Here is a 26,917-nt window from a genome sequence, read left to right on the forward strand (position 1 = left end):
TTTGGCTGAGCGAGGCACCATGGAGGGATCGAAGGTCTCGCAGCCGGAGTGAAACAAGCTGGCAATGATTCATCATATGCAGTTATCGTTTGGCTGAAAGATGTGTGTGGCCTGTCCGCTGGTAGAGAGGCTAAATGGTGACGAGGAGTCCTGGCTAGATGCCTTATATGGGTCCTGAGTACTTCAATTTCAATGTGGGTCTTGACAAGGTGGTCTCTAGCGATTGCTATCGTAGCCACTGTTGAAGCACTCTGAGGCAGGCCTAGACAGATCCGGAGCACTTGGCCCTGAAGACTTTGTATTGTGCGTAGATTCGTTTTGCCTGTGTTGTTTATTGCTGGCAAGCTGTATCGCAGAAATCCCAGAAAAAGCACCCTGTACAGTTGTAACATGGCACTAGGCGACATTCCCCAGGTCTTGCCAGCGAAAAACTTGAACAGGTGGCAGATGCCTGTCAACCGTTTTTTCACGTAAGATATGTGTGGGCTCCATGACAAGTCCCTGTCGATTATGACACCTAGAAACTTGTACGATAGGACCCGTCGTATTATTTGGCCATTCATCGTTACACTGTAGTTTGCCATGGGTTTGCGCGTAAATGGCACTAGTGCGCATTTCTCGGAGGAAATTTCCAGGCCTCGATTACGGAGGTAGATAGCAGTTTGTGTCGCGGCTTTCTGAATTCTCGCTCGCAGCTGTAGGCGTGTTACTGCAGATGTCCATATGCAGATGTCATCCGCGTACATTGATAGCCTGACTGTGGTTGGCACGTGCTCAAGGAGAGCAATTAGTGTTAGATTAAAGAACACGGGGCTAAGTACGCCAAATATAAGTTTTACAATAAGCATTTGTGCATAAACCAGGGTTCGCTGCTCGTTTTCATATCTGTAAGAGACTGTCTTCGTCTACAAATTGACCGTAATTTCTTCAGAGCTAACAACCTTTTATTTCCGTTTTATATTACGGTTATTTCTTAACTGGAAGTCCATTTCGCGAGAACATCGACGACGTGGTGTCCCTTGAGCATTTTCTAGACGGAGAGAAAATAGAAGAAAAGGCAGGGAGGTCAGACAGATGCAAGTCCGGTTTGCTATACTACATAGAGGAAAAAGGTTAGCGGATAAAAAGAAAGAAAGAAAATACCGCGTGTGTCGGCTTCGGCAGGAGGTGCACATCGTAACTATACTGGCTCGCTGAGGTCTGTGGACATCAGAAACTGCGGTAATGCACGTATCGCTTTCTGGGCTTGTCAGGCACGTGGCCACGGTCCACGTACTTTTGTCGCCATGAATCATCTTGAGTCCGGGTGACGTAACGTGATGTGGGGTAGAAGTCGTTTGTTGTCATAACATCGCCTACTTCAGTGCAGAGCTTATAAGCGGAACCGAACCCAATACCTTATGAACACTGAACACAGACAAGCTCAGCCACGGCAGATTGACCTTATAATGTGGATGCTGAAAATAGCGTCATACTCTGAACTACTAAACAAAATTTATTGCTGGGCTAGCTGTTTCATGCTTAACAACTGAATAATGGTAAGGACAATTCCAAGACGGGACAGAAGATTCAATTTCTAGTTTTACTGGAGTTTTACCTATGCTCAACTCTTGCTTCTTTTGACAACGATGTGTATATCCAGCGAAAGGGCATTTGTATGAGATCGTGTGTGGCCCCTGTTCATTGCAATATTGTTTTAGCTTCCTTTGACCGCGATTTGAATAACCTTTTAGACACCGAGAAGGTACTACGAGGTTTTAGATATGTAGATGACTTTATTCTCGTGATTTTAAACACTAATACCTTCCAGACGACTATGTTGTTGATGAAATAGGCTGCATGAAAAGTGCTTAGTCTTTACTCATGAACTTCCCGACAATGACACTTTGCAGTTTTTAGATATTAACATGTTCTTTAGTAGGCTGCACATTTGCTGGTAATACTCTCCGCGAGCTCGTAAAGAACTCTTGCCGTTTGATTCATCACACAGTAAGGCGATAAAACGAGCGATCGCAACACAATGTCTTGAGTCGGTGCTGGCGAAATCTTGTGCTCACCTGACTCAGAATAGCTTCAATTGCCAGATTGAGCGTCTACAGGCGGCTGGCTTCCCTCGTCCGATTTTGACGGCTGTGTTCGAGACCCTCCTTCAGAAACTGAAGGGTAGAAAAATGCCTCGGGAACAGGTAATACGAACAGGAAAGCCGGAAGTGGTGCCCCACATTCACAGAGTTGCGCACAACCTGAAGAATGTGGCAAATAGGTAGGACTTGCCTATTGTGTTTTCTGCACCACGACAACTTGCTGGCTTGTGCCCACGCATTTACGGACCTCCGAGGAAACCTGCCTGTGGAAAGAAGCATACCAAGGCATAACGTCACATGCGCCGTTGGTGTTGTGTACGAGATCCCGCTTAAGTGCGGAAGGTATATACCGGACAAACCGGCCGATGTGTCAACGATCGGGCGCGGGAACATGAGCGTTCTGTAGCTAACAAAACTTATTTTCATTTAGCTATGCATTGTAGGTCCTGTCCCTGTGAGCCGCTTCTTTCTGGTATCAGAATTCTAGGCGGGAGTGGCAATGCTTTGTCCAGAGAAATCATGGAGGCATATAATATTATAAAGAAAGAAGTGCCTGTATTAGCGATACGTCGGTTATTTTGCGTAGCAAAGCACAGCAGTTTTAAAAATGATGCTGTAATCTATGCGCTTCTTGACATGATGTATTGGTTGGCTTGATGGGCAGTGGGCTTGCGCGATCTTGGTCTGCTGTGCACTTAAGTAGGCAAAATCTTCAGAATAAAATTTAGTTGCGAGTTAGCGCTTGTCCTGTTCTTGTGTGTCTATCTTCTGTCCCGTCTTGGGATTGCGCTTACCATTATTCAGTTGTTAAGCTGAACTACTTACTTTGATATCTTAATGACTTCGTGAAAAGTACTAGTCTGGACTGTAGGCTTTGAGAAGACCTAATTGCTTGTTATACGCTTTACATCCTCCTTCTGTCGTCATCGTCCCCCATCACGCTCCTCTTTCTTCCCTCTTTCTTTCTCTCTTCCCCCAGCGCAGAGTAACTGGCTAGAGGAGTGTATATCAGACCGACCTCTCTGAATTTCGTATCACTAAACCTCTCTCTCTCTCTCTCTCTCTCTCTCTCTCTCTCTCTCTCTCTCTCTCTCTCTCTCTCTCTCTCTCTCTCTCTCAATACAACATGCGTACTCTCGAAGCGGTGACTCATCCTCCTTAGCTCTTCACGAATATGCTTCCAGGTTAAAGGCATCGCATTAAACACGTACCTTCATCATCTATAGTATAGAGCGATGCCAAAGTGACAATTGGCGTATTTGTCTTGCTTTTTTACTCTTCCTCTGACCTCCCTCTGGATTATTTCTTTCCCTTTTCCACTGAAGAGTAGTGTGCAGGTGAGTATTGGCTGGCGAATCGTCCTGCATTTTAAACAACGAGCTCTCTCTATCTCATAGTTTTATGGACAAAAAGAGTATTCTAGCTGGGTCATTGTACTGCCAAGACTAAGTCAGCGAAGTAATGTCAAAAGCAGTCTAACTCAAGGGCGAGCACTTCTTATTTTGTAATGAACCAACAATCACTTCAGGGCCATTTGAAGAACTTTTGCAGGATTAAACCTTTAAGAGGGGAGATGCGCCTCGGAAAGCCGTCTTTATTATTATTTTTTTAACACAAGGCTATATATTATCGAACTTGACGTAGTCGTTCGATAATCTATGGCATTCGGTTATAAAGAAAATCGCTGAACTTTAGGTTGGCTTTTTCTGCAAATCTCTGTTCAAATTTTTAATTCGTTCTTTTGCAGCTTCTATTACTTTGGGCGCAAGACATTTTTTCCCCTTTTGTGCTCAATTTATGAGGTTGATGCCACACTCTAGTGAAAGATACAGTGAAGTAAGCGAAAATACAAATGTAAGCCAACAACAGGATCCAAAGGAAACCATTAATATCCAACGCAAGCAATGCGTTCGCCATGCGACGAATAAAATATTTTCCTGACTCGTGCTGTTGTGAATCCTACCACCGCGTTGAAGTGCGGCGAGCCGGATTGGCTAAACACAGAGCTATCGCGTTTTATTTTTATTTCCTTCAATGCTGAGCAATCGCTCAGTAGCTTGCGTGCATGACAAGTTTGCGGTGTCTGTAGCGTGCGCGAGAAAGCCACAGAGATTGGCTTAGCTTGTGCACGTATTTCGGAGGTAACCGGAAATGGTACGATTACGCAAACATGCCCGGCGCTGTCTAAAACTTGTGACGCCACAGTTACCGTGATGCCCGGGCACTTTCCGATGAAAAGAATATTCAGCGTGCAGTAGCTTACAGACATAAAGAAGTTGGATGTCCCGCGTAAAGGAAAACCACCGGAATGGCACTCTCGTTGGCAAGGCTTCATAAAACTTATTTGTACCGCAACGATTGCAACAAAGGCAGTTTCTTGTGATGCCACGGCGTTAAGGGTGCTTATGGCTTCAGGCACGCCTATTTCCCCACATAACCACAATGTCACACAAAGAGCTTAACAAGCGAAGCTATGGCAGCCATCGCGTTGTAGTAAATATGTAAATATATGCTTGCTTGATGATGTTAAAATAAAAATTTATCGCATGTTCAACACTTTTTTTCCGTATACAGGACACACCGGCAAATTTGACCCCTTTTTATTAAGGCGAAAGTCTTAAGTGGCTCATACCCCCGATGGTCTGGAAAACGCGGCGTGGCGTACAGAAGGTCACGTGAGCTCGCCTCGCGCAGACACGCGCTCGTGCCGCTGCTCACGCGTTCGTCTTCTTCCACGGCTGGATCCGATGCCGCTCATCATGCCAAAATAAGAAGCAAAATTAATTAAGGTAGCGTTGATTCAGGCACTCGAACCCACGACGTTTGGTGTTAAGGCGAAGTTAATTAAGGCACTGTTAATTAATTCAGGGTTAGTTAAGGCACTGGAACCCACGACATTTGGTGGGATTCGCACCCACGACCTTTGGTGTTGATTATGACGAAGTTAATTAAGGCGCGCTTAATCAAGGTAGCGTCAATTAGGAGACTCGAACCCATGTCCTTTGGTGGGAGGAAACAAGTAATAAGAAGTAACAACGCATTCGAATGAGAATGTCAAGTAATTTAATGAATGTCTCTTGAGGGCGCAGGCTTTCGCCTTCACCCTCTTTGGCGTATGCTAAAGTGGATATCAATTTTTTTCCCTTAAAAAGGCGAAAGATTGCTTTTCGTGCGCTTATTCTCGCATACTAATATTTCGCCATAATTACACTGAATAGCTTGTTCTTTATTTTCTCTTCAATCTTTTTTATTTGCTCCTCGGTTACTTTAGATCGCAATTGAGAGGTAGCTTGTGCATAACAAGATGTTTCAAGAACAACAATAACTGCGTATATATAACTGAACTTAAGTCGGCTATTGCTGCAGTGTTAGTCGTTTTTCCATAATAATGTATCAGATATGTGATACCATATATATAATTCATTCTATTCCAAGTAAATTTCATTATCATAAGATATGTAATTATTATGATATGTATCATTATTAGTAGACACGAGCAGTGTCAACCTATTGAAAGCCCTGCTTGGACGCTGAGGTGATATTAAATAAAGCAAGTTTTTCTTTCTTTCATTTTTTTTTTTTTTGCTGATTTCACGAAAATAGCACATTAACTGCAGCTACATCTAACAGCAGGCACGTTTCTCTGTACCTCGCTAACTGAGTCGCAGTGGCGGTCATTTCTTGTCGGTTAAATGCTCACTCTTGGATATTGTATAAACCCTTGGGACATTCGAATCGGCCCCGAAGTTTCTTGGCAAATCTTTTTTGTATGCACAAAAATGCGTCGAGATTTGGAGCTTTCATGTCGATTCCCACTATTTCAAACTTGAAATGCAATTTGAAAGAGATTTCCGGCCACATAAAAAAAAGAAAGAACAGAAGTAAAAGCGGTGCCGGTCATAGGACGTCTGTAACTAGACGCGCGAAATCGATTTCCTCGGCACATGTTCAGTTGGTTGCTTCTGTGTCTACTTATTTGCGAAAAAAAAGAAATGCGTTCTCTCTAACAGAAGCCGCGCGTGTTCTAGCTCGCCAAGGCTACCTTGAACTGGCATGTATAATCGCACTCGATTCGCCGGCGGCGGCGTCGCGAAGCCCTCGGTTAAATTGGCGAAATAATGGCGCTCCGCCACTGGCGACCTCTCTGATTCAAAAACAGCGATGCAGTAAGGCATCGCGATCGCCGCCGCGTCTCCCGCGCCTCCGTACTTCAAAAGAGGACCCCGCACGAGGAAGCGTAGGGCGCGATTTTGGCAGCTGTTTCGATAACGGGGGCGCGTCATATGGCTCTCCTCACTCGACCTACCGTAGATAGCGCAGCAGGGTACGTGTGTGTGCGGAGCACGGAGGCAGAAAAGTAAGAAATGAAATGAACAGTTTGCTCCTGTTCGTGGGAAAGGAGATTTGGCGATACAGGGTCTCTGCGTATACAACCGAATTCATGCTGATAAATGGCAGCTGTGTTCGCCTGACACGTGTAGGCATTTGTCACGCGCACTATGTGCGGAAACTTCATCTCGCCAAGGGATAGTTGCGTGACGTCGAAGAGACGCGTGCACGCGTGCGTGTTTACAAGGCGTTCCGACAAAGTAGGAAGCTAATCACGCGACACATAAGTAAGATGTGATAAATAAACATTGCATTTCCGCAAGGGAAGTCGCCGCTTCTGGCACGTTTATTTTTCCAAGTCATGGCAGCTGATGAGGAGTTTCCTAACGTGTTCGCCACATTTTTGTCCCATAATTTTGGTGGCAGAAATGAAACCAGTCTCAAGCCAAGCGACAGTCACTGTAAAAAGAAACACGCGGAGGATGAAACGCAAATATGACAGTTTTAGAATTCGCTTGGACAGAAACCGAAGCCGGCGTGCCGACTTTGTCCCTCATATGTTTGATCAGTCGGCGATGGCAAGATGCAAATAAAGTGCCGGGGGCTGGAGTGCCTGTTTTTGTTTCCAATGGAATGGTGCTTGCCTACTAGGGGGAATTGAACAAAAGGTAGGCGGTTTCAAAATTACTTCAGAAACAATAACTGAAATTATAAATCAAATTACAATTCAAGCTATATAAAGGTCACGGCGCGCCTATAGTTGACAGTGAATCACTAGGTGAGGTTTTAAAGATAACTGTAAGATACTGAAAAATTTCAAAAATAATAATTTCAAAAATGAAATGGAGAACTTTGTGAATTTAGCACTTCAATCATTCTGTGTCTTAGAGAAAGCCAAAATGGCAATGTGAGTGTTCCTGCAGCTCAAGCTATACCTAAAATATTGCGAAAGAACCGAAAGCAGGCGTTCTTTCTGCTTTGTTATTATTGCAGTAAGCGCAGAAGCGCTTCGCTAGACGTAAGCCTGAACCTCATGTCCACATATACGACCCCCCCCCCCCCCCGCCCATTATAATACCCCCTTGGAAGCATGAAGCAGGGTTCAATAGCACGTACAGAGCATCCAGGGGCGAAAAAAATAAAAAAAGGAAGCTTCATATGAGTAAACAATATGCGAGGTGATGATTGACCGAGGCGTGCTTGCTTTCTTGGTAAGGGAGCATCGTATCGGATATATATATATATATATATATGTAGTGCACCGCGCAGAAGAAAGTAGATGTATTAGTGGAAAATCAAGGAGAGGATTCAGGCGCCCTAGCGCAGTTTTGGTGAATTAAGCCAGTCACCTGCTCGCAGAACCGAGGCAAGTTGTATATTACAGTCAGAAAGTACGTTTGCTCATGAACGGCGAAATGCCACCGAAACAAACAAGAAAAACAGCCTAAAACTTTGAGAAAATTTATTGAAATGTATTTTTCAAAAAATAATGCAGTGCACGTATCTACAAGCCTTCAGGATCTTTAACAGTTAAAAGTTGTCTGCAGCTGTGACAGCAGGATGTTTCAGTTTCCCTGCCCTGTCGCCCTCTCACAGTGCCCCTGGCATCGCTAACGCACCAGTGATGACTAACCAGAATTAGTAGTGCCAGCATGAAAGAAAATTGAGGAAAGATAAACGCTGTAAGGCAGCATGGCAGTGTTTGATTATGCTTTTTATGCGAATACATATTATACTGCAGAGTGTCAGCGCAGTTTGCCACCGCGACCTCGTTTTGCGCAACTTTCCGTTCCAATTAAAAATAATATATGCTGTCTACAGCTCGGAACTTGAAACTATGAGCTGAACTGCCACTACAGCACGTCGCATTATAGCGCTAAAAGCAAAATAGTGCCGTTGTTGTCCTAGCTCAGTAAACACTTATACCTTTTGAGCACAAATATAGGTAAGTGGTGATGCAGCGCGCTCGATGCCCATTTATCATGTTCAGAGGATCGCGTGCGATGAACAGAGGAGACAGCCTGCATGCATAATGTACCCAGAACAAAATATACAATGATGGACCGGTTTGTAGAAACCAACCCCACTGAATCTAGCAGTATTAGCGCATGAAGCGCTGCTGCGTCAAGTATTCACATTGTATCGACACACTGCTTTTCCATGTATTTCTCAACGGTCCACTCTTATCATCTGTGTGCTTTGCAGCGCGCTGTTCCGCCTGCATCGTCAAGTAAGCAATGGCCGTTCTCATTCTTCACCTTGCTCAATCTGCCCGCCCTAAAGGTTTTGCCCTCTCGTCAAACAAACTTCGGACGAGCCTCGATCGGTGGAGCGCGCTCCCGTTTCATAAGCGCCACTGACACGCGAACGTTTATGCAAAGGCAGGCGCAAACAAGTCCTGAAGAGCTCAAGCGCAAAGACCGCTCCGAGCACGCTAAGATCCCGGCAAGCAGCAGTTTGGAGGAGTACACACCGAGAGGCTGGCACCATTTGTTCGCGACCGTTATCCCATAAAAGAGAAAACTATAGTAGTACAGAGAGAAATCGCGTGCGGGCTTCTGGTTTCACGCTGGGTTCGCCGGCTGCGAGGCCTGTGTTTAAACTGCTTTATTTCGGCAGCGCTGCTATGCATCACGCTACGACGGACACCCAACAGAGACGAAAGGCTAGCGAACAAAACAGCAGGCCCGGAAGACCAGACCGAGTTTTCCACAGTGTACGCAGCATTTCACTCGTTGCTGCTAATGATGCTGCTTCGTCTCAGCTTAGCTTTGTACATGTAACTAACAAAACCTGAAAGCGACGTCGTGCAAATAGCTGTACTTGATTGACATCTCTGAGGCGGCGGTTAATCACACAGATCCCTATTTGCTGTATTTCTAATCCAAAATTTATGCTGAAGGTGTAACGCTACAGTGCAATCCATTACTGTGATCTGAACTCAACGCTATACTTGGGTATTTTGATGGAGAAATACAGTATACGCTTTATACGGCGTTGACGCGACTGGTCACCTGATTTCTAAAAGGTAAAGTCTTTGAAGCGTTTTTTTTTTTTTTCATTTGTTGCTTTCGGCAAATCGTATTTCTCGCGATCTCTTTCTTTTTCTTTTTTTTTCTGCATCCCACTCTGCCTACAGCGTAAGGTAAGACTTTCTTGATTAGTTTCGGCGCAGTGACGCCGAAGGAAACCGAAAGAGAGAGAGAGAGAGAGAAAACAAAAACAAAAAAACAAAGGAGATGCTGCGAGTTAACCAGAAAAAAAGTCCGATTTGCTATCCTGCACAGGGGGAAATTGAAGCAGAAGCGTAGATAGAGCTATCAGCACAAATTACATATTTTTGAGCCCACAAAACTAATGTAATTGCAGCGCTTCTCAGGCATTTGTTCAAGGATTATTCTTCGCTTGTGTATTCATTCGCGAGACTGATTTCGATATTGGCTTAGAATTTGTCCTCGACATTGCATGAGTTCCCTTCCTTGATTTATTAGTAACATGGTCTGTCTCCGGCTCCGCCTTTCGGTATTCTTAACCAGATGCCTACAAGAGCTTTTATAGATTAAGGCATTAAGGCATTGCGCATTAAGTGATTGTAAGCTCACAATTCATCGGTCATCGCCACGAGACACCCTCAGTCAACATTCATTGCCAAGAACTAAACGCCAGAAGCTGTGCTTCAGGTTTTCGCTTTGCTTTCCACCTTTTTCGCCTTCTCCTTGAAGAGAGTATGTTTACCAAGAGTGCCTGGATTATATTTTCTTTTCAAGCCGCCAAGGGCCAACAACCCTTGGCCGAAACCTAGGAGGGGTCCAGGCCCACCCCACCAAATCGTTATTTGAATGAATGAATGAATGAATGAATGAATGCATTCAGGGACATTCGTTATAGCGAAGAGCACTTTGCTACAAATTTAAGAGGATTGTGGTGCTTATATGTGATAGAGAACGTGTTTGCTAAAATTAGGTTGTTTTCCGCTGTAATCATGTACAATATTATGAACCGTGGAGCACTCACGGTGCTGCCTCAGTGGCTATGGCGTTCTTCTGCTGAGAGTAAGGTAGCGGGTACCATTCCCGGTCGCAGCATCTACATCTTTATCAAAGTCTAATGCAGTGCCGCACGATGACTTCAAAGACGTAAAGAGCGCGAAGATGTCGAAAGTAATCCGAAGCCCTTCCAGTACGGCGCCCCTCATTATTCAAGGTGTATACGCTGCTCGCGTCGTTCAACTGCACCAGCCGTTACTGGATCCTTAACCACACCATTCGCATATAAACGGCCCCCTGACGCGTAATTTTAGGTCGTAGTCATGGTGTGGCGTGTATAAATGCAATCATGCGAGTATTTTACGAAATAAATGCTTTTTCTGCGGTGTTGGAATGCAGCCTTCGCCTCCCTCGACCCTAGCTCGTGTACTGATCGTTGTCACTTATAAGCTGCGGCATAACTGATTTACGACATTTATCAAACTAGCGTACAAAGCGTTGCGCGTATGTGCCGTTTCCGCGTCGGCTTCCTGGAGTCTTTGAAATTCTCGCGTGTTCTGGGAAACTTCTAAAGTTAGCGCCGCTTGACACCAGAATAATATTTCTTTTTCTTTAGTTTCAACTTACCACTTCCTTCAGCATCTCTCCTTCGCTCTTTAGCTTGTTTCACAGTTTTTGCTTATCGCAGATTGTGATTTGCGGCTGCTTTTAAGCCATGAAAACCTCCGTCGATGAATCAGTACATTGTCACTGGGAACACTGTGTTATTTTCATTAACAGCTGAATATTGATATTTCAGCTAACTTAGAGTGCTGTTAAGCCGTGAGAAACGGCGCAGTGGCATTAGAAGATTAATTGATCAAATCTGCTGCTCTTAGCCGAGGTGTATAAACACTTCTTTAGTGAATCAAACAAAGTCGCCTTGCAAGCGCATTATCTCTTTTTTTTTTTTGGGGGGGGGGGGGGATAATCTTTTGGCAGTTATTTTGTCACCTCACCGTACCTTCCTCACACACGATCCAGTGTTATAAGGAGATGGCCTCGCAAGGCCGTTTGTGCGTGCCTCTGGCAAGTTCTCGCGGCGCCCCACGGCTGCCTGCGGGTATAGGAGGCGCCCTGTAGAACGTGTATCGCGGTAGCCGCACAGCCGCGGCCATCGCTCAGGCAGCACGCAAGGGCCAACGACATGCTCGGTGCAGGACGGCCCCCTCCACTCCCGGCTGCTCTTTCATCCGTCAGTGGCGTGGCACGCCGGTGTCTCGGTCGTCTTTCGGGGTTCCTCCTAATTTAACGCTCCGTCTGGTCCTGACGCTGACGAATACGCGCCAAAGCGTGCTCCTCAGCAACCCCGCCCGCCACAGCAGCGACGGCACGCTGCCGCTGTCAGCCCAGCTGCTGCGCCACGCGCCCGTATCTTTTAGCCGTCATGCGCGGCCACTGCGACTCCTCCTCGGCACTTCCGCGCAGCAAGCCGGAAAAGCTATAGCGCGTGGCCCCCAAACGACCCAATCAGGGCCACCGAGACGTTCAAACGTCGTCACTAACCCTCGCATTTGCTTGCGAGTCACGCGTGCGGTTTTCCTTCCTTGCGTGAGGACTCACTGGCAGTCGGAGTGCTTAGTGTCCCGTGTGTCACTTCGCGTGCGCCGCGCAAGCCGTGATTCGACGACCCGGGAGCCATTCAAGCGCAGCGCTACATTTCGTACCGCGGGGAGGCCCTCTCGCGCCTGGCTCGGCTCCAACAGAGCTGCAGGGAACTACCGGGACGAGAACGGAGGCGTCCTCCCCGACGCACTTCCCGTCAGCTTGGCGTTTGTCAGCATCCGGCCAGCGGCGTCATTATGGTTGCGACGGCAACTGTGAGCCTTGCCCTTGAAGATCGAGAAGAGCGGCTGGCGACGACGCAGCCGCCTAAACGCCGCTGCAGTCAGGATCATTGACGGGACGCATCTCGTTCTCGATCCGTAGCTTTTGAGCCCCGACTATAGTCGAGCAAAGTGCTTCGTTGCCGCGCTTAGAGTAGGCGATGGCGATTGTGTTCCCTGGCGCACATACCCTCGCGCAACCGAAAGTTCAGCTGCCTAAACTGCTTCTGGTGTCAAATGCACCTGGCACTTGCGAAGAAGGCGCACAATAATAGTTTGTAATCAACGTGTCTGACGTTTTATGAAATTGGGGAGGCACTTCTGGTGACCATGAAAAAGATCAACTTGAATACAAGGCTCCCCCCCTCCACCTCCAGGCTGCGAGGCAATGCTATATAGAACGCCACACCTCTTCCACGAAATAAAAATATGGAAAAGAAGAAACGCAGCATTACATTACGTGAGGTGTACGAAAGTGATATTTTACAAATGTCGAAAGTACAGTTAATAAACTGGAACTCTGGGCTCGCGATATCTATAGCTACTTTACACGAACTCAACAGAATTGGGTCAAGTCGACATGCATGACCGAAAGCCTGTCGTCGGCTCGTGGAAATGATTTCGGGTAGGGCCGAGCGAGCGGTCGAGTCGACGTCGGTCAACATGCCTGCAAGGGGTCCTTTTACTCGCCCAACCCGTCTGGGAAGACGCATGCAAACGTGGCCGGGCCGGGTCTGCTCGACTTTTGACTCGACCCGCTCGCGTAACCGAAGCTCGTGCGACAGTTCGTCGTTCTCTGGTCAAACTATTCTGAACATCGTGGCGCGTGTAAACGTACAATGAAAGCCAGTGTACCAGAGACGGGTCTTCTCACAAAAGACAGGGGATCGTTATAGCAAAACACTTTAAAGCTATACGTCACCCGGTCTTCAAGAGTCGACGGTCCGTGCACCGCTTTATGATTAGTCGAGCCGCCATCCTGGTGCCCTAAGTGGCGCTTCACGTCAAAGGCGGCCTGACGCGTGCGAGCGACGCAGGAGATGCTCTATGGTTGGAAAAACTGGTGAAGCGCGGTTGTCTGCCTTCTCCCTCTTGTCTCAGCTGGGCGATTTCTTCGCACCTTCTTGTACCCTGGCCTTGACGAGTGTTTTGCTATGATGCTCCACCCTGAGGATATTTAGAGCTTTCGTTTGATGACAAAGGGGCAGAGACAAATCCTCGTTTTCACAACTCAAATCAATGAGCAAGTTAAAGCCTTACGCCTTTTTGCACAGCAGTAAGTGAGTGTCAGCGCATATTGGGCCTATCTGTACATATTGTGGAACAACCAGCATACCAGCATCTTTTACACCGGCGGCGAAGCCTTCCTCCCCCCTGTGGTGCCTGCGACAGCCTCAAGTGAAGTTTGCTATTCCTGGAATTACAAAAAAGTCCAATTATCCATCGCCGGCTCTGAAGCAACTTACACTCCTATTACTGCACCAGACGTATCATGACCGCATACATATATATACCGATGGTTCGACCTCACCTACCAGCTCAACTGCCGCATTCGTCGTTCCAGCCAAGAACGTTACAGTTAAATTCAAATTGTCGCACACGACATCTACATCGGCAGAACTTGCAGCTCTCCATGCCGCTATGATGTACATCACCGAAGAGCCAACAGAAAAATGGGTCGTATATTGTGACTCTAAGGCAGCCCTTCATAGCATCAAGTCCGCATTACGTCACAGAACTTACGAGCAAATGACATCTGAAATCAGGGAACTGCACCACCTTGCTCTGGAAAGAGGACACCACATTATATTTCAGTGGATTCCTGCTCACTGTGGCATCGTCGGCAACAACCTAGCTGACAAGGCTGCCCGGTGTGCCCACGAAGATACCCAGACGCGTTCAATACCTTTGGCGAGGTCGGACGCTGCCAGGAAACTTCGCCTACTTGCGCGCAAGAAGTCCCAAGATCTCTGGATTTCAAGTGGCTTCAACTGCAGATTACGTAAACTGGACCCCACGCTACGGCTACAACTGCCATCTAGCCTTTCCCGCGGCGAAGCAACCTTGTTGTGTCGCTTGTGGTTGGGAGTGGCGTTCACGAACGCATACTCCTACCGTATGGAAATGGCCGAGAGCCCGATGTGCGACTCCTGTGGGTGCGAGGAGACCATCGAGCACCTATTGTGTACATACCCTCGCTACGATGTCCAACGCCTCTCTCTGCGGGCAACTTTACGCAGACTAGACTCGAGACCGTTCACCGAGTCAAAGATACTCGGACCGTGGCCACAACCGTCACTGGCTCGAAAAGCGATTCGCGCACTAGTGCGGTACTTGAAGTGCACGGGCTTAAGAGACCGCTTATAGTGTCATTGTGTACGCTGTCCCTCCCACACGTACTCAGTACTTACTCTCTCCCTTTCTTCCTCTTTCTATTCCCCTTTCCCCCACCCCCAGTGTAGGGTAGCAAACCGGATGCTGTTCTGGTTGACCTCCCTGCCTTTCCTACCCTAGCTTTCTCTCTCCCTCTCTCTCTTGTGGAACAAATTTATTGCGTGCTCATTCCGTGGCAGCGGCATTAGTGCTTTGCTGGTACGTTTTACCAGCTGCATTGTGTTAAATGACGACTTCACTTTTAACACATAGCTGCGTGCAAGATATACTAAGTATGCGAAGATGTAAAGAAAAATTGTGTGTAAGATGTAAAAAAAATTGAAGAATGTCGTGAATGATTACAAGGGAAAAATAAAATTGAAAAAGAAACAAATGTTGATCATCAGCTTGGAGACTTCTGTGGCAGTGAGCACTTCTTTTCTTTTTACTATGCTCCTTACGCATTCTCAGCCTGTTGCTTCGGCGATAGAGCATCGAGTGACAGCGCTCTTCCTCCTGCGGTCTTCTGCGATTACTTTGTGTTTCTTTTCCTGTTTTATTTTCCTCCTGTAATCATTCGCGGCATCTCTTTGTTTACATCTTCCCAAGCTTTTGCATGTGTGGTATGCCAACTGTGTGTTATATTACCGTGCATACCGACGAGTGAGATGGAAGAGCCGGATGCAGGTGATTTCAGCTTCTCCACCATATCCCTGAGCTCATACACCTCTCATGTTAACTCTCTCTCTCTCTCTCTCTCTTTCTGTTTTTCTTTGTTATTTTGATTGCCGTAGTCATTTTCTTTATGATAGCTGTCTCGTTTCTGCGGTGTATACTTCAGCAAATATTGCACGTCCGTTCTTACCGCGCCGGCAGCAGTCTGAGCGCGGTGTCACTTCTTGGCGCAGAGTCACGGGACCCATCGGCGCTGCTGTACCGGGACGACGGAGTGTCGACAGAGCCAGTTGTCGGCGGTTCGTTCTATGGCCGGGGCCGGCTCAGCTTCTCGAGACGTGATGCACCCAGAGGAGTGTACATGCTGGAGTTCGACTCAGACTCCGCCGACACCAGAGTGCGTGTGTACGGTACCTCGGACGCCGACGCCCACTACCCGTTCCCGCTGCTGCCAATTAAGCCTAAAGTGGAAGTGCTTCAGGTGAATACTTTGACTTCCCTCTACATATGCACGAAGTACTGCGCATCGCTGTTCAATTGGGCTGGTGCGCAGCCAAGAACGGCCTTCCATGAGAAACTAAGTGACAGATATATAATGTTATACGCTAGCGACTGTCGTTTAAAATTACGTGAAGGAGCCGTTTTTGCCATGGAGAAGGTCGACTTCCAGTGGCGTCATGGTGGGGATATGCGCCGCCAGAGGAGTGGTTAACACGCGTCACTGACGTTACAGTCACGTAAAACTGGCATCGTGGCGACGACAACGAACAAGTTTTGCTCACAGCCACCAGTGGTGATAGAACTCGTGCCACTGTAACAATATCACACTAGGGGCTGAAGACGCTCTAAGCTTTGCTATGACACCACTTGTGCACATTTTTGTTGAGTTCGTATAGTGTTTGCAACGCACGGTCGAACAGTGATGGCGTCTATGCGTATATTTTGGAGGCAACAGCACACAACACGCTCACGTAGCATAGATCGACGCTGCGGATTACTTTCTATGAGATGCTGCCACCCCTCATGGGTCCAAGCAGGAGGTTGATTGGAGTTGCTGATATATAACTGAGAGCCGGATGCGCTAAGCACTCAGCTATCGCGCAGCTTGCGTACATGGCAGTTGTGCGGTAATTGTAGCGTTCGCGACAGCGATCGTGATAATCGTGGCGTCTGCGAATACATTTCGGAGGCGACATCTGGCCATATGCTCACGCAACCTAACTCACGCTGTCAAAACCTTGTAAAATCGGAGTTGTTGATGCCTGATGCAGCAGATGCCGGAGAAAGTTATACGCGGGTAAAGGTTTCATCAGCGGTCAGCCTGCAAAGGCGCATGTCAGTCACCATGAAGTGAGACAGACGCATACGCAATTTTTAGGTCTTTCGGTGGCATCTGAGCACTGGCGGTGCCACTCACGATGGTTTTGAGATCCACTGTGCTGCGGAGTTCGGTAGCGACAATTTCCAACGCGTCGAGATAGTGCTCTCTAGCGGAGTGACTGTGTCACTCTCTATAGATGTGGTGTCACGTAAAATTCTATTAGGAGCCGGACGATTTCGGGCCTAGTCAACTTCAACTTCTACTTCAACATCAACTTTATTAATTCTTCTAGTATACACTAGAAACGTCCTCCTGGGCTAAAAGCTGCCATAAGCAGCTTGACTGGACCTCAAGAGGCGCAGTTGTACATGACAGCGCGATAACAGAGAGTACTTTGTAACGTAAGCACAAAACAAACAAAAGCAGTTCAACCCGCACAAAATGAATTTTAACATTTTCTTATGTAAGCCTATTGACAGGATAATTGTCTTGCAGTAGAGAAACAGACAACATTCAAGCACATCTGATAAGATTAAGAAAAAAAAACACAAAGGTCGTCGTACAATTAGAATCGTTATACGTGAATATGTGTGTTTACAAATGAACAAAATACATCTTCAATCCCCTGCGAGAAAAATTAGTAGTGTGAACATAATTATTAAGGATTTTTGGCAAATTGTGTTTAATGGATTGTATTTGTATTCCGTGCGAAAGCTTGGTACATACCAAGGATCAGGGTTTCTGAGATGTGCTGGTATTTTATGGCCCTGCAGGGTCGCTATGGATGTAAGCAAATTTCTTAACTTTTCCTTTGGAAAATAAAACATCGCAACTGGGCTGTACGAGTGTATCTACATATGCCAGGCTATGAACAAGTGGGGGCAGTTGCTTTAGCCTAAACAAGAATGACAAAAGCTGCTGGTGTGTTTCCGTTTCACTAATTCGCACTTGGCTATGTCTAATTGCACAGTGCCCTAGATTGTATGCAACGTTTTCGCGCCAGTATATTTGATCTTAAAGGAAAACAGTACGAAATATCATTTGACAGAGAGTATTCATGAATATATTGATACCTTTATTTTTTTTTTCGCTATCTCGCTCTTTTTACTTCTGGTTGACACGCATTTCAGTCGCTAAGCCAAAAGAGCTTAGCCTGACCACAAAACAATGACTGTGCTGATGTTCGCAGGTACGCAACGGCCGTGTGCTGTTCACGTGGAAGCCAAGCCCGTCTGAGAGCTCAGCACACCAGGACGTGCAGTACTGTGTGGCCGCCAACCGCAAGGAGAACTTTCACACCAAGTGCGCCGTGGACAGCGCCTTGCGAGGCGACGTACCCAGCCCGCCGCACCCGGACTCGGGCTTCGGCTTTTGGTGGGAAAAGGCGGCCCGCCGCAAACTAGCACTCAGGTCGCGCGAGATGCAGCGCGCCGTCCGACCACAGCGCGACGTCGTCTTTGAGTGTGTCGGCCGCAGGACTTGGCACAGCTTTGCCGACCTCGAAGTTGACCAGAGATACTACATCGACGTGTTCGCGATCAACGCAAAAACTAACTCAAGTACGGCTTACCCTGGCACCAGCGTTGTCGCCAGAAGCGTGGGGAACCAGCGAATCCAGGACAACCAGCTTATCCGCATTGTACTCGACCAGAAGGACAACTTTGTCCACGTGGCCAAATACTCGGTGAATGCCAACGTGCCAACTATGTGGATGTTCGTGCAGTCTTGCTCGGGCCCTGGTCCGATACAGCTCTCGGTCACTTTGCGCAAAGCCAAGGTGCTTACGGCAGAAGTAATGGACACCAGGACGCTCACCCTGAACCATCCATCGAACGGAACGTACGTTATTAAGATATCGTCGACCGTCCCCCAGTTGCGCAGAGTTCACCTTCTCGTTAGCAAGAAGTACCACAAATTCCCGTTCCCCACACTGCCCGATGACAGCGGCGTCAAAGTAATGGGCTCGTTGACCACCTGCAACTCGGTTACTCTGGCATGGAAGGCCGCCCTGGATGAGAAAGTCCGCTACTGCATCTTCAAGCAAGAGGTTCGTGGAAGCTATTCGGGCGTGTTCGCAAGACCGCAGGACTTCTGCGATGAGACCAAGTTGGCGGAGAAGAGCGGCAAGGTTAGCTGTCGCCGCTACCACCGCTTCAGCAAGCACCGCTTCCAGAACGTCATTATGCAGAAGATTAGAAAGCTACAGCCGGACACGACATACGTTTTCGAAGTTTTGGTCACAAAGGCCAGAGGGCGAACGCTAGCCTACGAGAAAGTTTGGGCCACGACGCACAGAAGCTGTAGTCTGTCCTATAGGAAGGGAAAGCGATGAATAACGCTGCGTTCCTTGTCACAAAAGAATGCCTGCGCCGCCGGCAAGGTTGTGTTGAACACTGTGCACAAAGGCAGACTATGATGATCCGCCTCTGGACTGAAGCAGTGTCCATTATCACAGTGATGAAGTAAAGCGGCCGAATTAGAGGACGCGTGGAAGACCAAACTCGAAGTTGCAACACCGATGCTTGTCTTGATACACCATATGTTGTCGTACCGCACTTCTGCCAGTGCGACCTGGAAATAATAGGCAATACATGGCGTGTGTGTAAGCCCTGCAACTAGAAAGGACAAAAAGCGGCCAAAAACGAAGCAGAAATGAAGGCCTTTTCTCGTTTACCGTAACAGCATGGCTGACCATATTTATAGAATCCACCATCTTGTTCCAGCGCGCGGCGATCCACATAAGCGTGCCAGTGCCGAACGATGCCCTTGGGAGGGCTTTGCCGGCGCTCGATGTTGTGGCGGCGCGCCGAGCTAGCCATCGCGTTTAAGAATGCGGTATTTACTGTTGTTGAGAGTATGGCTGTTTCGATAGCTTCAGGCCAGTTTAACTCATTCTTAGAGCACACTGAATAAGATATACAAAGGCCAGGGCGCACACGGGTTATGTGATTGCTAAATTGTTCCATTTTCGTTATTTGTTACAATAACTGACGTTCTTGCAAATAATTTTATTCATTATAAGCATCCTCACAGCCATTGCGCGTCGAACATGTGTCCTCGGTTAAAATGATATCCCTGGTTTTATTATAGTTTGATCATATAACGTGAGAAAGAAAAATAAAGTGGGTATGTGCCGGGTAGATATTTTGAACGTGAAGTCCAGCTCTCAGCTTCGAGCATTTCATTTTCCTTTTCGAGGTCTTGTGTGGCAACTCGGCATACGGCCGAACTTTCAGTAAATCTGAGTGCTCAGGTGACAGTCTTTCTGAAGGACGTGCCTTTAATCGTTGCATTTGTGCGTTAACTTGCAAACTTAAATATGCTTAGGTGTGTCCGCTTGTTTTTGTCAAAATGACCGTTCGTCCGCCTCTACACACGAAGGAATAGGACCTTCTAAAGCCAAACCGACACCGACTTGGAGCGCGTTTTGAGCTGAGAAGCGCAAAAAACTTGCATTTATACTCCGTAAACTGTTCATATCTCTTTCATCTCTTCTCATTACAGTACATAGCATATGTCCGCCTGAGTTGTCCCGTTCGTATTACAGCTGCGGACTCATGGTGTAGCGCTCCAACGCCTCAAGCGCGGCGTTCACATATGCATACATAAATGTCCACTCTCATATTCGAAAATCAAGTCGAGCGACAGCGGGCCCGGAACGCTTTTCACTCAGTGTTCGCATTCACTGCATCGCGAACTTGGCGTTGTACTTTGCGTTGAAACACCTAGCTTGTCTTTTTTTTTTATTTGCGTTGTTCCTTGCCACGTGCCTCGACCAAGAACCATGGTCGTCTAAAGACCAAATGGCGAACAGTGACACATCTCCGAGTCATTTGCTTCACCTGTGTTGTCTTCATCATTGGAATCGCCGACGGGCCTCTACATGAACTACGTTCTCTATGAGTAGCTGTGCACTTGCACATTGAACTGTGTCTTGTGAAATCGGCAGCATCAACCCGTCGTGAATGAACAATTTGCTACGCAAGAAGCAAGGAACTGTGTCCATTGTCTTCGCTGATCTTTAAGCTTGATGCTCGGGACGTAGAGATAATGCGCTAGTCAAATACATGCCAAGGGTACACTCCCGGAACCTTTGTTCTTTGTCGTTCCTTTCACGCGCCCAACACTCGCCGTCCTAGAGAAGCGAGAACTATTACGCTCTTCATTTTGACAGAAGTAATCTGGGAAATTTATCCATGCAGTTATATTTGTTTCTCGGGAACTAGGTTGGATGTCAGTAACGTACATCTCCATTCACATCTCCAGCTTCTTATTAAAGACAGCGCCTTTCACCCTCATGTTTCGCATAAGCTTATAGTATATCACGCGTTGGTGTTGCGCTATTATAAGCACGAGGTCGCGGGATCAAATCCCGGCCACGACGGCCACATTTCGATGGGGGTGAAATGCTAAAACGCCCATGTACTTAGATTTAGGTGCACGTTAAAAAACCTCAGGCGGTCAAAATTAATCGGGAGTCCTCCACTACGGCGTGCCTCCTAATCAGATCGTGGTTATAGCACGTGAAACTGAATAATTTGGTTTAATTAAGACCACACATGATACGCTCTCACATTTCATTTGTACGGGTAATATTTTTAATACTTCTCCGTTAATGGTAAGCTAGTGCGCGTTTGAGAATCATGCATACACTCTACTTTTTTTTTTTCATTAGCGGTTGGTTGGCAGCGCTTTACAGTTGTGGCTAAAATATAAGACCTAAAAGTGTAAACTTAAGCGCAGACATCACCTCCATGCAACTTCACACGTTAATGTGACATTGTCAGCCAATAGTCGCTGACGTTGTTCAACCGTGACAACATCGAAACGGAGAGGAACACGCTTTTTCTTCGAGGTGCACCTCGTCCAACATTGTGGTATACACTCATGCCATCTTCTTTCTGTTCAATTGTGCCAACATACCGTTAACCATTTCACTCTTTCTAGGTTTTTTTAACTATCACAATAAGTCAAATACATGTTTGCCACATATGAGTGCGACTGACACAATGTCAAGCACATCTACTTCAAGAAGAACCGCAACACTCACCGCTCACTGGCGAACATATAGAAAACCTATCCAGAGATCGCATCCTTCATATGTGCAGGTATCATTAATTCATGTGCCACATTTCAGATCATTTAATTTTAAACACTCCGCTAGCTTCTCACGAGCGACAATATGGCTTTGACTAGCCTTTGCGGTGGTAAGGGCCTATGCATGTAGTGCGTATCCATGTGGTCATAACGTTGACCAGGGCCGAACCCACAATTTTTTTTCGGTGGGAAGGAGACTGGTGCTTACAATGGAGGCTTTTCTGAAATATTTATATTAACTTATTTTCCTTTGTGAATAATGATGTACGTCCGTGAGGCGGCGTTAAGGGAGGGCCTTGACGTTACCCTGTGGGAGACCTGAGCCCGGGTCGCGTTAAACCTTGCAGGACGTACAATAAAGTTGTATCGATCCATCCATCGCTGACATATAATATAAACATATAATGCATACATTGCCATATACTTATAGTATACTGATATATATATAAAATTTGTGCTGAGCAGTATATAGGTGCAGCAATGTATTTGCGAACTCATTAACTCCCCCCCCCCATCCTCCTCTCTGATTACAGTACTGACGCTGACATCTCAAGCATAGTGTATCTTGATACTAAATTGCTGAGGTACAGAATTTCAAAGCCCAAGAATACCAGTATCAAGGAAAATATTTTGTGGTCGGGTCGAAAGTGTAGTATGACGCTATACTGACTTTCATGGAGCAATACTATTGGCGACTAAAGATTTGTGGTCAATAGACGGGCAGAACGTTGGCGTACTTCAGCTATCAGACCAGCTGATTCCCTGAGTATCATTCGGTACTTCAATGACGCTTCAAAGATTTCAGTCGCAGGACTTGTATGGGGGTCGCTATACCAATACCCGTAATTTGTTTTTAATAGGGGTCAAATTCTTCGCCACTGTTAGTGAAGCGGTGGTTCCACTAAGCCTTTCATGATCCGATAAGACAACCCTTCACTCTTGTTTTCTTTTTCTTTTTCTGCCATAAACGCGATTTCGTTCGAACATAGCTAAGACCTTGCTCTCAGTTGCGCCTACACCGTGCCCTCTGGTTGCGCTGCGTTTTATCGCATAATAGAAGCTGAGTGTTGATGGCAACGCGTAAAAGGTAGTCCCCTCACCCGGTAAAATCGGCATTTGTATCCAAACGCACATAGACGCTTAAAGTTACAATGAAGGCCTGCAGGAATGTAGGCCTCCCATAATGCTCGTATTTTCTTAAATTTGTTTAAGTTGTATCGGATAAAATCGCGTGCGTTTTTTGGGGGGTATTTTTTTTAAAAACTTTTGGTGGATTATCGTTTTCATTGAGGCATTACGTACTGTTATCGTATTGTGACTCTCGCACCAACGCTGTTTCTGTATCGACACAGTCTTGAGCATCGTCAATTCGTTAGCGAGACAAGTCGATTATAATTTGATTGTACGCATTTCGCAAATTCTGTAGACTGTTCTCGAGCCGTCTCGAGTACCTCAGTCTTCAATGGAAAGTACGATGACAACTATAAATAGCGGACTAATTAGAGCAGCGTAATTCAAGTCGCCGATCGCCGACCGTGCTCGCCGCTATCGTTGCCGTATGTGTTGCTTTGCATCCGGGGCACATGCCCTGTCCAATAAACACTTTTGTATTGTTCATTCGTTTCATCTATGATGTTTCAGTTTGTTCACAGTCAACACCCTACAACTTTGCTGAGGTATTCCCGGTGTAAGAGGCAGGATCCTGTACGTCACTTATTAATCGGCAGCCTCCATTAGAGTAAATCTTGAAGAAGCGTACTTATACTTCGTACTTTCGTGCTTAATCACACCACGAAGAATGTGAGTGAAGGCGTCAGGCAGCTACCCTATAGCTCTGGCGTATTATTTTTTCTGTTTGAACAGTCACCGCCGCTGCGTGCGTGCGTGCGTGTGTGTGTGTGTGTGTGTGTGTGTGTGTGTGTGTGTGTGTGTGTGTGTGTGTGTGTGTGTGTGTGTGTGTGTGTGTGTGTGTGTGTGTGTGTGTGTGTGTGTGTGTGTGTGTGTGTGTGTGTGTGTGTGTGTGTGTGTTCTGTTGTTCTGTGACGCCTCTGCTACGAATTAATTTTAGTCGTATTTTTTGCAGTTTAACAAGGCATGATAGTTTGATTAAACATTGTAATCAAGGCTGCCTTGAATAAGATGACTTGCGATGACGAATATCTCCGCATCGAGCTCGATAACTTCTCTTGCATTTTCTTCCGGCCGTTGCGAGAGAACATCAGCGGCATGTCACGTTTCCCACACCATGTCGCAAGTTCGAAGTTCAATTTACAGCAGTCGCAACAGCTACGCTGTCCCGGAGTCCACTTAAGAGCAAATGTTCGTCTGCCCTACTAAGACGACCAGAAGGCGCTGAACCCACCGCCACACAAGAACGTGCGTGCTCTGCCAGTGTCATAAGTTTCTGTATGTATGGAGCTCGGTAGCGGGTTAATAAGGGAGGAGCGCGGAGGAAGAATCCTGAACCGACGCAGAATCGGCCTGCTGGCCAGCAGCTAGGTTGTAAGGTTTCTTTTGTGCGTTCTTCATTCCAGTGAACCTTGACGTATGTACATATATTTCGGTTTAAGGTGTGCGTCGCGTTACATACATTGTGGGTAGGGGTGTCCAAATAGCAAAATTTCTTAACCGAATCGAATTCAAATATTTGAGGAAAACGACCTTGTAATATTGAATCGAATACAGAATATTTTCCCAAATATAAACAAACTGAAATATAGAGCTTGTGGGGAGGAGATTCGGTTAAAAAGAATGCTTATTTGCATTATTTAATGCGTGCTTGTAATGGCGTTCACAAGTGGAAGTCCGGCCAACTGAGGAGCTTGTATTTGATAATCTGCTGCTTTGAGCTATGAGGCGCACTATGATAATGAAACTAATGAAACAAGGCAAAAACACGTCACCAGATACACATATGTATACAGTTTGACGTAATAGTTCCGCGGAAACCCACAAGGTGGAGAGAAGTTATTAATAAAGAAATCTTTTAATTAATAAAGCAACCTTTGTAGCAACTTTTACGAACGGGTAAATGTCTGATTTTCCCTTTATTAAATATGTATATAGTGTTCGTTGAAGAAAATAATTGTGTTACTACAGCACATTGTTTTCAAAAGTTGCAAACGTGGTGAGACTGGCGAAATAACAACTTATTTTTCCTAAATGGAGGAAGGAAATTCGTATGTAGGGTGTCTAAAGGCGAGGCATTTTGATTAAGCATCAGGAAATTATTAAACACAAGTTATCTTTCCAGTGCATTCACTCAGGATCTGGTGCCTTTGTGCAATAACTGCGGCTTTACGGCAGAACCATTATTCTCAAAAGTCTCGACTCGCACCGCTATTTCTCCACAAGACTCAATAAATGTTGTTATCCCCTTATATTCCAACGAAACAAATATTCGACAACTTCGAATAGCGAATTCTTGAATGGAACACGAATTGAATCGCGAAGAACAGAATACTACTCTATTTGTTATCGAAATTTCAAATATTAGCACACGCCTAATTGAGGGCCACATTCGAAAGAGAAAAACGCTCAGTACTGCAGGGATATGTGCGTTCTTCGTCTCTGGAAGCTCGCATGACACAAATCAAGCTCAGATGATTGCCAACATGACAGTAATAGTTGAATAAGTTTGATATAATGCAGGCATTTTGGCACTTATAAGTCATCACATCGCAAATACGCGTGACAACAGCGTGGTATTGTGGCATTCCTTTCAAATTATTAGTACTCGTTCTCTAATACGCTGCACTGTAATTTGTTCATGCTGTAAACAGCCCTGGCGTGTGTGTGTGTGTGTGTGCGTGTGTGTGTGTGTGTGTGTGTGTGTGTGTGTGTGTGTGTGTGTGTGTGTGTGTGTGTGTGTGTGTGTGTGTGTGTGTGTGTGTGTGTGTGTGTGTGTGTGTGTTTGTGTGTTTGTGTTAATGGCAACAGACCTAAGTTCCTGACCCTTCAGGCCATGCTCTGAATGCGCCTCCCCTGCAGAGTGCGATTTGCCGCACTTCCGTTGTCATATGACTGTCCTTACACTTGGCGGCACCCTTTGTTCACCGCGCCTGCGCTGCGATCCAGCTGATAATACCACCACTGATGTCTGTCTGCATAAGCAGTAGTATGTTACGTGGCAAATAGAATTTTTGTGATGGGCCAACTTAAAGCACGGCTGCTATGGCACAAAAAAGGGAAGTGCACCCGGCCAATTAAAGGGTCCTGCAAAAGCTTTTTATGAAAAGCATGGAATAAGAGTTTTTTTTTAAGGAATATCCTCACAAATCAGTACCAACAAAAACAGTTATTTAGGGTTATTTAATTTTTTAACCAAACCATGTGACCGCAGGAGCCCAGGCTGGCGGGTGCCACATGAACAGCGTAACTTAATTGTGGGGACGCTCAACCCTCACCCGTCCCCTGACGTTTTCTCCGCATGGCTCTCGAATCTCCTGTAATTGGGCTTGCCCGCGTAGCTGGCGCCGCCGGCGGTCGGTGTAGTTGCAGATTAGTACGAGAAATAGCTATAGGTATTGCGCTACTAACGCCACCTAACGGCGGGGTTACTCGGGCGCAAAAGGAAGTAGCCTGTTCCTCTTCCGCTTTGGGGTCGGCAGAGTATAGTGTACTAGAGTAAGAGTAGTGGGCCGAGGGGAAGCACGCACGTGAGGTGAAAATCCGGAAAGCCTTTGCGGCCGCGAGACGGGGGCCTTTCACCTGGGCCATAGAGCTAGACGAGGTTCCCGTTAGGCTGATTAATGAACTAGGACCAAAACGTAAGGAAGCTCTGGGGAATGCAGCGGAAAAAAACTTTAAAAGATAGAAGAATACCAGACAGTTGGCGACAAAGTAGAATGAATTTAGTTGACCATTACATCAGCACTATACAGGTTAGCAATGCAGGCAATCAAATTAAAGCTGCGAGCATGGGCAGAGAATAATGGCATTTTGGGAGAACTTCAGAATGGCTTCAGAATAGGTAGGCGTTTGGATGATAACTTATTTGTTCTTACTCATTGCATTGAAATATCAAGAGTAGAAAGCAGACCGTTATATGTGGCCTTTTTAGACATTACAGAAGCGTATGACAACGTAGAGCGCAACATTTTGTGGGATATTCTGGAAGAGGAAGGCTTAGGCTACGATTGTCTACAGCTTTTGAGAGAGATTTACCAAGAAAATACCGTTTGCGTT

The 26,917-nt window shown here is 46.4% G+C and overlaps 1 protein-coding gene across 2 annotated transcripts in view; it reads left to right on the plus strand.

Moving 5' to 3' along the window:
• Positions 1 to 23,347, plus strand: part of LOC126548503 (protein NDNF-like) — a 258,010-nt gene extending 234,663 nt beyond the window's left edge. For both annotated transcript variants that reach the window (XM_050196718.3, XM_055063436.2), the window contains exons 5-6: positions 15,546 to 15,793; positions 17,823 to 23,347. In XM_050196718.3, coding sequence (XP_050052675.2) covers positions 15,546 to 15,793; positions 17,823 to 18,965 — 1,391 coding nt within the window. In that variant the 3' untranslated portion in view covers positions 18,966 to 23,347. The remainder of the gene's footprint in view (positions 1 to 15,545; positions 15,794 to 17,822) is intronic.
• The last annotated feature ends 3,570 nt before the right edge of the window (positions 23,348 to 26,917 follow it).

Source organism: Dermacentor andersoni, chromosome 1, assembly GCF_023375885.2.
Source record: "Dermacentor andersoni chromosome 1, qqDerAnde1_hic_scaffold, whole genome shotgun sequence".
NCBI lineage: Eukaryota > Metazoa > Arthropoda > Arachnida > Ixodida > Ixodidae > Dermacentor > Dermacentor andersoni.